At 41.9% G+C, this 11,402-nt stretch overlaps 1 protein-coding gene across 1 annotated transcript; it reads right to left on the bottom strand.

Annotated features, from left to right (window-relative positions):
- Positions 1 to 280: 280 nt before the first annotated feature.
- Positions 281 to 9,153, bottom strand: lhx4 (LIM homeobox 4). Its single transcript, XM_069699064.1, has 6 exons — positions 9,075 to 9,153; positions 5,091 to 5,262; positions 3,411 to 3,613; positions 2,638 to 2,792; positions 1,650 to 1,821; positions 281 to 799 (listed from the first exon to the last, which is right to left on the bottom strand). The coding sequence occupies exons 1-6, from the start codon at positions 9,151 to 9,153 to the stop codon at positions 411 to 413; spliced, it is 1,170 nt and encodes a 389-aa protein (XP_069555165.1). The 3' UTR covers positions 281 to 410.
- Positions 9,154 to 11,402: the final 2,249 nt, after the last annotated feature.

The following is an 11,402-nucleotide window of genomic DNA, read 5'->3' as shown; positions in this document are numbered from 1 at the left end:
GACTTTGATCTAGATTGTAGCCCTAACGTTGTAGCTGTTAGACAGGGATGGTTTATTTTGAGTAGACAATATTATCTCCCCTGTGAGCATAATCCACCGACATATTGGAAATCCAGTCTCATTTTCAGAGAGTGAACGCACAAAATAAAGTCAGGTGATAACAAAAAGTGGATGATACAGTGTTGAGATTGAACATTCGGCGTGGAGGTGTTCTTCACTGCTTTTGTCCGGACTGCACATCTCGACCCGGCTTGTCGTTACGACTGCTGAGGGACTGAGAGTCAACTTCTTCGCTCCATCTCCTCTTCACCCAACATCACAAAACGTGCCAGTCTCGGAGGGCGATAGACAGAAATGTAAAAAGCCTTCGGAGTCTTTTTACGTATCCCCACAGCGATTTTCTACAAGGCTCAAAACTGGGAATGGTCCATCTCGTCCAGCCACGAGGCAGGGCTTGTGGGGAAGTCAGGGTATCCCGTACTACTGCCTGTGGAGAGGTCTGAGGTCGGGCCTCCTGCCATGGCCCTCAGAGCCTGTCCAACACCACCCGGTCCCCCCTGTGCCACCAGACTGTCCATGCTGAAGCCCAGGTTGTTGAGGAGAGGTGTGTGGCCGGGCAGAGAGGCGATGGAGGAGGGCGACTGGGGGAGACCGTAGGGACTTCCTGCTCGAATGTCATGGTAGGGTTGTCCCGCCGCATCGACAGAAAAGCCACCATTCAGCACTGCGCTGTTGGTCACGTCACCGACGCTTCCATAAAGCCCGTTGGCGTGGCCGAGATCTGACAGGACCTGGTCGTCTGCAGAGGAGACAGCATCACTTAGCATGAGGGGTGTAAAAACTTTGACACATCAACAGCACTGCCACCTCCGTGAACATTATAGAGTTGTTATATTTCAATACAGTTAAGTGCTTTTATGAGTCCGATTTATTGTGGCAGCCTTATGTGGATTTCATGGAGGTACAGTAAGAGGACGAGCCACTGAAGTATTCGAAAAGCATTTCAGGTCTGTGAGTGAGGAAGGATGTTCTTCACGTTCTTCTTTAACAAAGGAGGTCTGTATGTGTGCAATTACTACAGCACAAAAAATTTGTTTCCATCTCAATCCATCCCCCGGGTGGCTTCAATAACAACAAAGCCCCAGAGCACTTTCTCTCTAATTGACTAAAAGCCTCACACACTTTATAGAGTTTCTGTCACCATGTTTTCATTTCTCATAAAAATAGCCTTCTTTTTAAAAGTGCTTTGAAGACTTTTATGACTACCCAAAACGGGGTTTGCAAACATTAAATAACGCAGGGATGTCTAAAATGCCGTTTGCGTCCCACTAAGGACCCTCTCTGTTTTCCAATAAGCTCCATCATGGCGACAAACGGAGGCAGGAGGATGCGTCAGCGGCCATGTAGAAGTGTGAGGGGAATGTGAAATGAGAATGCCATTTTGGATTTGCCTGAAAGGAACGCCAGGAACCCAAGAAAACAAATGAAATGCCACAAAGACACATTCAATTCCTGCCACACTCGTATTATTTAGCAGCTTGTGGGTTCCATTAATCCCATTAGCAAGACAGCATGACTGACAGTTCCCTCTCAGGGATCTCTCGCTTAAACAATAATAGATATATACAGGTTATCCACACTGTTCATACCTCTGAAGCTCAGTTCACTGTCGCTGAGTCCTGCGTCGTCAGCTGAGCTCTCCTTCTCCACTTTAGTTCCTCCTCGGCTGCGTTTAACACTTTTATAAAACTGAGTCCAGCGATGCCGGCCTGCATCTTTCTTCAGACGCTTTTCCTTTGCTCGCCGGTTCTGGAACCAAACCTGATGGAAATAATAATGATTATCAGTTATAGAAAATAATACAGAATATTGTACATTTTCAAAATTGTTAAAGACTACTCCAACTAATAATAACAATCAACATCATCAGCATACATAATCTATTTTTCAGTTTAATCTGATTTATTCATTGTTTCAAATGCTTCAAAACTTTCACTTTGACACGAAATAGCATTTTCACAAAATAGTTATGTAATGTAATTCTGATTTAACCAATTGATCATTATAATAAACCCCTCATAACAAATAACAACACTTCACTTAAACAATTTTTTTTTTTTAAAGGAAAAGTAACTCATTTGTGGTAAGAAAATTTAAAGCACAGCAAAAGTCATAACATTAAAGTGAATGTATGAAGAACGTAGTGTTGAATCTGTATCTGCATTTGTAATTTGAATAATATATGATCTTTTTAGCTCTCTATGAAGGTTCAACGTCGAGAGGCTCTGATAACAAAAGGATAATTGCTTGTGTCATTTTTTTTTAATATCCATATAACAGTCTGAATCTACATTTTGTTTCTCTTCATTATTTCAGTATTAAATCAATGAATCAATCAGAGATATGGACCGAGATTCAGTTGTAAAAGAAATAGTGGCTAAATTGCCAGAGGGAATCACATTGTAATCAGTTTTCAAAGGGGATCAAATATTTGTGATTGTTAAAACCAGCAGCTGTCTTGTTCTTGTGGTGAATAACTGAGCTGCTGCATTTTTCTCTTTAGGTGGAGATAACAGATTTTTCCAGGAATACGGACACCTGTAGGAGGTCTCAGGGAGAAAAGTCACAACACTGTACCTGCACTACTCTCATGTCCAGCCCCGTCTCCGAGGACAGCTGCTCTCTGACGTGGCGTGCCGGCTTCGGCGAGTTCTTGTAGGCACTTTTGAGGGTCTCCAGCTGCTTGGCGGTGATGGTGGTCCTTGGCCGCTTGGTCCCCGCCTCTGAATCATCTGACGACACCATCACAAGTGTGAGTGACTTCTTCTTACATTTGTCATGTTGCCTTAACAGGCGGTGGCCCTCGGCCTTTGCGTGGAGTGGATGTGTGTTAAATGAAGTGAATGATCATGTATGGAAGTGTATTATTGTCCTTGTGCATCTGTCCCACTGCCACAGCAGAGGACATAAATCTACTCAGTGCCAGGGGAACCGAGTTATTGGAACTGCACCATAGAAGAGCATTGCTTCACTTTACATAATCAATCAGAGATGCATGGAAATCTCGGAAGAGAGGGAGTGAGAGGAGCAGCACACACACCCTGAACACAAACAACATAGATCCACAGTCAGTAGTCATTTTACTGCATTGCCCAGCACATATAGGTTGATCCATCACATATCCTGCTGTGATTCTGATGTAACTAAGTGAAGCCAGAGCCATTCAGCACTGAATCAGATGGATATAAATTAGTAATATTAATTGTAACAAATCTTTTTTTTTATATTTATGTCACCTACAGTCCAGTTTTACTCTTTTTCTCCTAATCTAGATGCATTTCTGCTGGGTGGATCTCTGCTAAATATTAGCTGTTGTTGTCCCTTTTTTTTTTTAATCCCCGCACACCTACCATTTTGTTTGGCGGTCTCATAATCCACTTTGCACACCAGCCTCCCATCTTCCATGAGGTAAAACTCGTCCCCGGTGGCCAGCTGTCTGCTGCACATGATGCAGGCGAAGCAGTGCAGGTGATACACAAAGTCTTGCGCCTTCCGCACCACCTGCGTCGGAGGGATGCCCTGTTGGCATGATGCACATTTTGTTCCAAAACGCCTGCAGGAAAACATGAAGAACAGAGAAGCCGTTAGAAGATTTTGAAGCAAAACACCGGCAGGCTGTACTGATGGAGAGTGAGACCAGGTCAGATTAAAATTTCACATGCTAGACGACTGTTTCTTCAACTGCAGCTGAGAATGATGGCACAGTGTCGGTATTAATAGAAGCTCCAGCTGTTGAGGAGGGAAAAATCAGCACTGGAATGCTTTTCTGTTAACGATAGATCAGCCCACAGGTTGATGGATGGACAGGATCAATGCACCGTGTGGGGTGTGCGCGTCTAATTTCTGTGTGTATGTGCATGTTTGCATGTTTGCGTGTTTGCAAAATGAGAGACCCGAGGGGGAGGAGGAGGATGAAGAGGAAAAAGCGAAGAAGAGGAGGACGGGTGCTCACAGTAAACACACCCTGAGGAGAACCAATAAAACACTGACTCAGGAGAGGCTTTAAATCACAGGACCAGCCCACAAAAATAAAAAAAAAAGAGCAAGGTGAAGCCTTCAAATCTCCACTGGGAAGCAAACACTAGTGAATCTGTGTGTGTGTGTGTGTGTGTGTGTGTGTGTGTGTGTGTGTGTGTGTGTGTGTGTGTGTGTGTGTGCGCGCGCGCGCGCGCGTGCGCGCAGCTCCACAGTTTGAACACGCCAGCGTCCCCCTGCTGCCGCCCTGGGTCAGCTAACACAGTTAGCTCCCAGTGAGACTGGAGAGCTCTTTAGATCTCATTCAAGCTTTGAGCATTAAAACCTTTCAAACATGATTTAGTAAAAAGCCCAGATCTGCTGATCCTGTTTTGGATAAAAGTCAAACTCAATTTTCTTCTGTAATGCCTCAGAAATCCAATCGTTGAAAGAAAGAGGCAAAAAGCAAAAAGATTTCAAAATAACGGGATTTTTTTTATTTTTTTTATTTTTTTTTACAGCCACTACAGTGAAAATCATCAATTTATTCAAACTGAATAAATTGGAAGAAATAGTCCAGCATGGTGCCTTGAACCAAATAATTCATCTACTTATATCAGTGATAGGTGTCTAATAGAAACTCATCAACAATCCAACCCAGGTAATAACAAATATTTATGAGCTCCCAGTGTTTATGTTTAGGTTCAGAAATTTGAGGAAATTAATAGAATCACACTTTATAGGTGATTTCAACTAAACCAATAACATTCTCTCATTATAACAGGACTTTATGAAAAATTTGAATTGAACTATAAAAATTCAGAGACGGTAATGTAGGCTAAAAAAAAAAAAAAACGTGTCTATAAACTAATATAATGTTACAATTTAGTTGTACGTTTTTTTCAAGTAGTAGAACTATGCAAATATGTCTTGATTGGGTTTTATCGAGCAACATATTGACATTTGTTGTAACTTTGCAAGCAAGCATCCCTCAGATAATTTAAATATACAACCGGACAACAAGAGCAACATTATAACCAAACCACAGACAAGAGAAAAGTGAGAATCGTACTGACTTGAAGAAGTCCTCCTTGCAGTAGACGCTTCCTGACCGGGAGAAACATTTGTCCGCCAGCGGGGTTTGGCAGTCGGCGCACTTGAGGCACTTGGAGTGCCAGTGTCGGTCCAGCACCTTCAGGATGAATTTGTCCAGGATGTGCTGACTACAGCCTGCACAGTGAGGGATCTCTGTGGGGGAGACAAGAGCGCAATATCACACCTATGACCAGCAGAAATGCAGAGAGAGCCGGATGTCTGACCATGACGAGGGTAACCGCTGGTATTTATTAAAATAAATATTTTCAGGAAAGCTCTGGGTTTTTTTTTTAACCAGAACATAATAATTAAAAATGTGCTTATAGTGGTAGGGAGAATTGTTCTGTGCCTGTCCCGGCCTGTAGTCCTGTTTTAAAAAGTGCAACAGCTTAAATCAGACAATGAAACTGATCTTTTCTTCACATTGCACGGACATAATTCACATTATCGTGCTGTTATATAATATTCATAATGAAATTTAGGGCTACACGATGATGAATGTCTTGTATTTTTAAAGGCTTTTAGGCTGGTCATTCAGTTGTTTGACAAACGCTGATATGCACTGTTTTATTTTCAAAATTGCATTTCATTTCTTTACCTCCTTTACTGGTGTGCTTTCTTCTTTTTAATTAATATAAATGATACATAATGATACTTTCACTGTTAACCTTTGAAAACTAACGAACACCTCGTTAAAAACGTTTGTATGCTGCGTGATCAGATGTCCGTCTCTGTCCAAGTTGCTGAACTCCGAGCTATAAACCTGCAGCGCAAAAATACTTTTCTGACAAAATATTGATTTTTTTTTTTTTTTTTTTCCTCTCTCTTAATTTCGTTTGCCAGCTCGAGCCTGATTTTAGTTAATCTCCTAATGATTTTTATTGGAAGTATGGCGGTAACCACAGTCTGGCGGCTTCTGGATGCAAATCAGGGGGTCAAGGCGAGATTGCGTTTTATTTTTGTGATTGTGAAAAACTGCAGCAGCAGACAGTGCTCTTAAAGAAATACAGATCATAGTGATATCTGCAGAATAATTGATATCACCAAATATAACTGCGGCATGGATGATCTACTGCAGTTACAGCCTATGGTTACAGCACATTTAAAAAAGCGAAATTAAAATGTTACTTCAAAATAAAAGCTAATTTCCTCTTAAATATGGACTTGTATCAAGGCCAAATCCCTGTCAGCCCTTTTTTTTTTTACTCCCACTATTTTATTTAGCCCATCATTTTTATCAGAATTACTTCCCTCCCTTCCATTAAAGGAAACACGTAATTAGCGAACTAATGCATGATTGATATTGTGAAAGGCCCTCTGCTATCATCTACAAACCAACAATAAATCAGTATATTCTGTAAAGAGCATCACTGTTTGAACTAGTGATTTTTACAGCTCATCTTTGTCACACATCTCTGAATGATATCCTATCAAGAAAAATCAATTATTAAGGAACAGTGCAAAACGACAGAAAAGCACCAAGAGCCAACAAGCACACACAGGTAGTGAGCTGCGAGGAGAGCACATCTGCAGCTCCGGGTGCCTTATGTTTAATCCCATCACACCATACAGCGCGCAAAACAAAGCTCCCTGGCTCTGCAGCACCGGAGGTCAAGACAGTCCGCGCACAACCTGGACATTTTATAAGCATTTCTTTTTCTTTTTAATTTATAATTCTTCATATTTTGTGCGGATATTTATTTATTTATTTTGCATTGCATTGCACTGATTTTCAATGCAAAAATAAAAGAAGAAGAAAGATAACAATAATTGTACAAATTAGCTTTATTAAAAAAATATTGATATAGTCCAAATTTTTGTGAAGAGAAATATTAAATAAGAAAATATCCAACCTGTGTGGCTGCAGGTTGAAGTCTGAAAGCCACCGATGAACACTGTAAATATAGAGCAACATTCCTGCACAGACACTCCTGCGTGGAGGGGCTTTGTTTCACCTTAATAAAGAGTGAATTCAAGATGATAGAAGAAAGTGAAGAGAAATTATTCTGAAACGATCCTCATATGATATATGTGAGGTGGCCTTTTAAAAATTAGGAGGCATTTAAGGAGGGTGAGCGGGATGGTTTTGGAGCGAGAAGTGGTGCTGAAAGGAAAGCAGCACGATTCTTGGCAACGACAGAGCCGCCACCGTCCAGTTTCAATGTGTGTGTGTGTGTGTGTGTGTGTGTGTGTGTGTGTGTGTGTGTGTGTGTGTGTGTGTGTGTGTGTGTGTGTGTGTGTGTGTGTGTGAGAGAGAGAGAGAGAGAGAGAGAGAGAGAGAGAGAGAGAGAGAGAGAGAGAGAGAGAGAGAGAGAGAGAGAGAGAGAGAGAGAGTAAACCTCGTGTATTCAGGATGTCTTCTTCATATCTTATTATCTGTTGCCACCACTCTCCTCTCCTCACCACGTTTAGTCTCATCGCCTCCGTCATTTCACACAGGAAGTGAAATACACTTCCAGAGTCAGACCTCCTCCTACAGAGCAACCTCTGTTGTTTAGAGGAAGAGTAAGTGCAACCTGGCAGCCTCTCATACTTTCAATTGTCAGATGATTTGTGTTAATTAAACGTGAAGTAAACACTTTATAGCCCAGACTAATAGCCTGCTGCAGGTTAAGGTTTGGATGTAATCGCCCTGAGTCAGCAGGGCACTTCTGTCTACGATATAAAAATGCTTCGATATATTTTGGGTTGCTTTTATTCCTGAAATAATCCAGGTTTAAATCCAGGATGGATGCTGGCACTGCAGGGGGTTGAGTGGCAGGATCTCTATCCAATCTTTTAATCTGTCTCGATTTATAAAAATTAAAGAGCATAAGCCGACCACGTATAGGCTCTTTTTCCTTTAGTCAGGTTTAAATAACAGGCTTGGACTTCTAACTATATCAATCACATATATCCTATTTCACCGTATTTAATAGGGTAAATTGTCAAAATAAATAAACCCTAATGTCATTTCATATTTTTTTGGTTATTTGGGTACAAAATTAGACCTTAAATTCTTAATTAGAAAAAAGACCAATACAAATATGGATTAAGAGTATTTTGCAACCAATAACCAGTCCAGTAATTATCTCATACTATCTCATTTTGTTGTGGGTTATTTTTTGAAGGGTGGCAGCCTATCAGACTCCATCTGTACATTTTACTAACTCGCCTGTAAATAAGTAAGTCAGAGCAGAAATGTACTCAGTTGCACTTGGATCTTGACTGCACAGTCAGAATATGAAAGGTTCTAACGAGTGTGATAAATATGTTCGTATTCTCAAATAATAATGCCATAAAGGAGCCATGCTGATGAAAAAGCCCCTCGAATTATAAAATATATGAGATAAACTGCTGTCTGCAGGCCTTTCTTCAGAGCCTAAATTATATAGTGCATTGGGTATTTCATTTGATCCAGTAATGAGTGACAGTCAAAGTCAGCGTGTATCTGTCTGATGGGTGATGACAACTGCGTCTGATCTCTTGACCATGCAGGCTCGTTTACAAATTAACAGCTGGGAGGCTCAGTGGGAGCCTAACAATCTGACGGAGGATGCAGCGAAGTTTCAGGGAATCAAACAGCCTACTGTTGCTTTATAACAGAAATGATCTTTTTTTTTCTTCAAAGGATGGATGAAAAAGTGCCATCCTTTGCCATCGTTTGCAGCCTATTGCGAAACACAGTCTGCCCGTGTGAGGCTGGAAAGATTAATTGGACATGCGGGATGTTGCATGCTGGCTTTGAGGCCATGAGGCAGAAGCATTATACGATTTTATATTTCCTGAAATATAAGCATTACACATCACCGGCCTGTACGTGAGCATTTAAGACTTAAAGGTTCAGCCTCCTCTTCTCAAGTCTTCGTTACAGTAACTAAGCCCCTCTGCTTAGAGAAAAACACCGCAGCACAGGTTGAACTCGCCAACCGGTTTCCAGACTGATAATCAGCAGAAAAAAAAGGGAGGGAAGGAAAATGTCTTACGTTGCAGTGGCACTCCAAGAATCTCCGGTAAACTCTTTACAGGACTCTCTGTCGGTAGGACCGCCGCACTTTGCATCATCGTGATCCAAACCGGGAGACAAACGCACGCACATACACCCGCAACACGGTGGGCGCACTACCCCGTCCTGTCTTGTGGGTAAAAAATGACGCTGGTGTTGAGGCCTCTCACCACTTTGTAGAACGATCTCAGTCGCTGTCCCGTCAAGCCTCGATCCCTGTTATTTCTCTATTCCCAAGATGATGTCCGTGCCGTGCCGAGCTGTTTTGGAGTGGATCAGACAGGCTGCTTGGTCCATTCAGCGCTGCAGGGGCGGCGGGGCCTGACGTCACCGCGGCAGAGGCTCACCGGGAGCCAATAGGAGCGCAGGAAGAGGAAGCCCCCGGGGCGGAAAGCATCCTCAATAGGTGTACAAGTGACGAGGAGAAAGGAGAGGAGGAGAGGCGTCTTACATGGGATATGAAAATGTCTCCGGAGAGGCGGGACCTTGCTCCTGTGGAGACCATAAATAGCTCACTGCAGTGGCCCCTGGAGGGGCCTCGAGCCAGCAAGGCTCCCCTCTGGAGAGGAGGAGGGATGTCCCATGAAGCCAGGAAATTAGAATCAATTACAGTTTTCAGTTTTACTTCAGGTAGTATCAATAATACAATTTATAAAGAAAGAGTGAATACTGCCCTTGCAGATTTGTACTGCCGATCTTCCGGATGAGTGATGTATTTTCAACACTCACATTTGGAACAAAATGCAACGCAAAATGGGAATTTTATAGACAGGTGGGACCTATTTTACCAAAGTAAATGTATTTTACAGTTGGCTAGAGGAGCAGATTGCAGGCCATGTGGGTGTAACATAGGCCTCCATGTCGGCCAACTCTCACCAAGGGAGAAAATTAATGTTATTTCCCCCAAAAAAGTATCAATTCACATGTTTTCTTCTGAAAAACGGTCTTACATCATTTTAAATATTATGTTACAATGAAAAAATTACACTTCGCCCAGATAAGCATAGAGGGCATATTATTGGACTCATATCAGAGTCATATTCATAGCCCTGTCACCTGTTTGAGCTGTATACTCTCCCCCGGCATGATATGGCAGCGCCCAGGCTGCAGCCAGCGCGCGCTCCAGTGACAGGTAGGATTAGGAGTCTGGACGCAGTCGTCCTGACACTGTTCATTTCAAACCCCATCGTCTGAGACTGCTCTGCCGGATAAGATATTCCCTCTGGAGGGCTGCTAGTTCAAGCTAGATGAACTCAATCTTCGTTTCCAATTTACTTCAAGCATGGAAAGAAAAGCAGAGAGAGGCGCCCTGCCGCTGGTCCGCCTCCAAACCAGCGCAGGTTGATTCCACCAACTGTGAGTGCGTCTGCAGGTCCCAGGTGAATGTCTGCAACACACACACACACACACACACACACACACACACACACACACACACACACACACACACACACACACACACACACACACACACACACACACACACACACACACACACACACACACACACACACACATCTGTCCAGACACATCTGGACAGCTCCAACAAAGCCAATTGTTTTAATGAATAAACAGAAAATAGGTTTATTTTTATTTAACATTTAATTTTTACTCAAATATATCATGATGTAATTTTATCTACGTGCATTTAAGTAGTGCAAGTAATTGCTGGTATCAATTCAACCCTAAACACACAAACTTATATTCTGGGAAGACAGAAAATATCTGGAAAAAAAATAAATCTATTTATTTATTCATTTATTTTATTTAGCAGTCAAATATTGTGCAAAAATAACAATAATAATAATAATAATTAGGGTCCTTTTTAAAATTCCGATTTTCTGCTTTGGTAAAATACCCTAAATAACATTTTCAGTGTGTCCTAATATCAAAAAATGTCTCTGCCACATTGCTGATTTCTCCTCGTATATCTTACCGTATACCCTCTACAGCCTTCTTCCAACTGAGGTCTTTTCATTCTTTTGTCGCCTTATATAGCTCACTGTTGCGACCCACAATCCCATTCGTGCTTAACGTTTCAAGTGTAATTTAGTAAAATGAAAATGCACATCAAGCTGATTAAAAAAAAAGCAGGCTGGGATATTACAGGAATTTTATCCAAACAATTCAAAGATGCAGGCTTCAGACCAGGTGTCCCGCTATCCATCCATCCATCCATCCATCCATCCATCCATCCATCCATGGTGTGCATGTGTGGCGAGGGAATCATATGGTCTTACTTTATTTTCATTATACACTTTTCCCCTCAAGATCATTCAATTTATTCGACTATTCAATTACTCTGATT

This window comes from Brachyistius frenatus, unplaced genomic scaffold, assembly GCF_029030835.1.
Source record: "Brachyistius frenatus isolate BFR_SWC_R1_liver_20210118 unplaced genomic scaffold, ASM2903083v1 Contig_29, whole genome shotgun sequence".
NCBI classification, from domain to species: Eukaryota; Metazoa; Chordata; class Actinopteri; family Embiotocidae; genus Brachyistius; species Brachyistius frenatus.
This window is presented reverse-complemented; position numbering and strand designations above follow the sequence as displayed.

Coding starts and splice junctions, on each gene's coding strand:
- lhx4 (XM_069699064.1), bottom strand. CDS start 9,153: ATGATGCAAAGTGCGGCGGTCCTACCGACAGAGAGTCCTGTAAAGAGT. Junction 2,793..3,410: donor TGAGACCGCCAAACAAAATG/GTAGGTGTGCGG, acceptor TGGTGTCGTCAG/ATGATTCAGAGGCGGGGACC. Junction 1,822..2,637: donor TGGACATGAGAGTAGTGCAG/GTACAGTGTTGT, acceptor TATTTCCATCAG/GTTTGGTTCCAGAACCGGCG.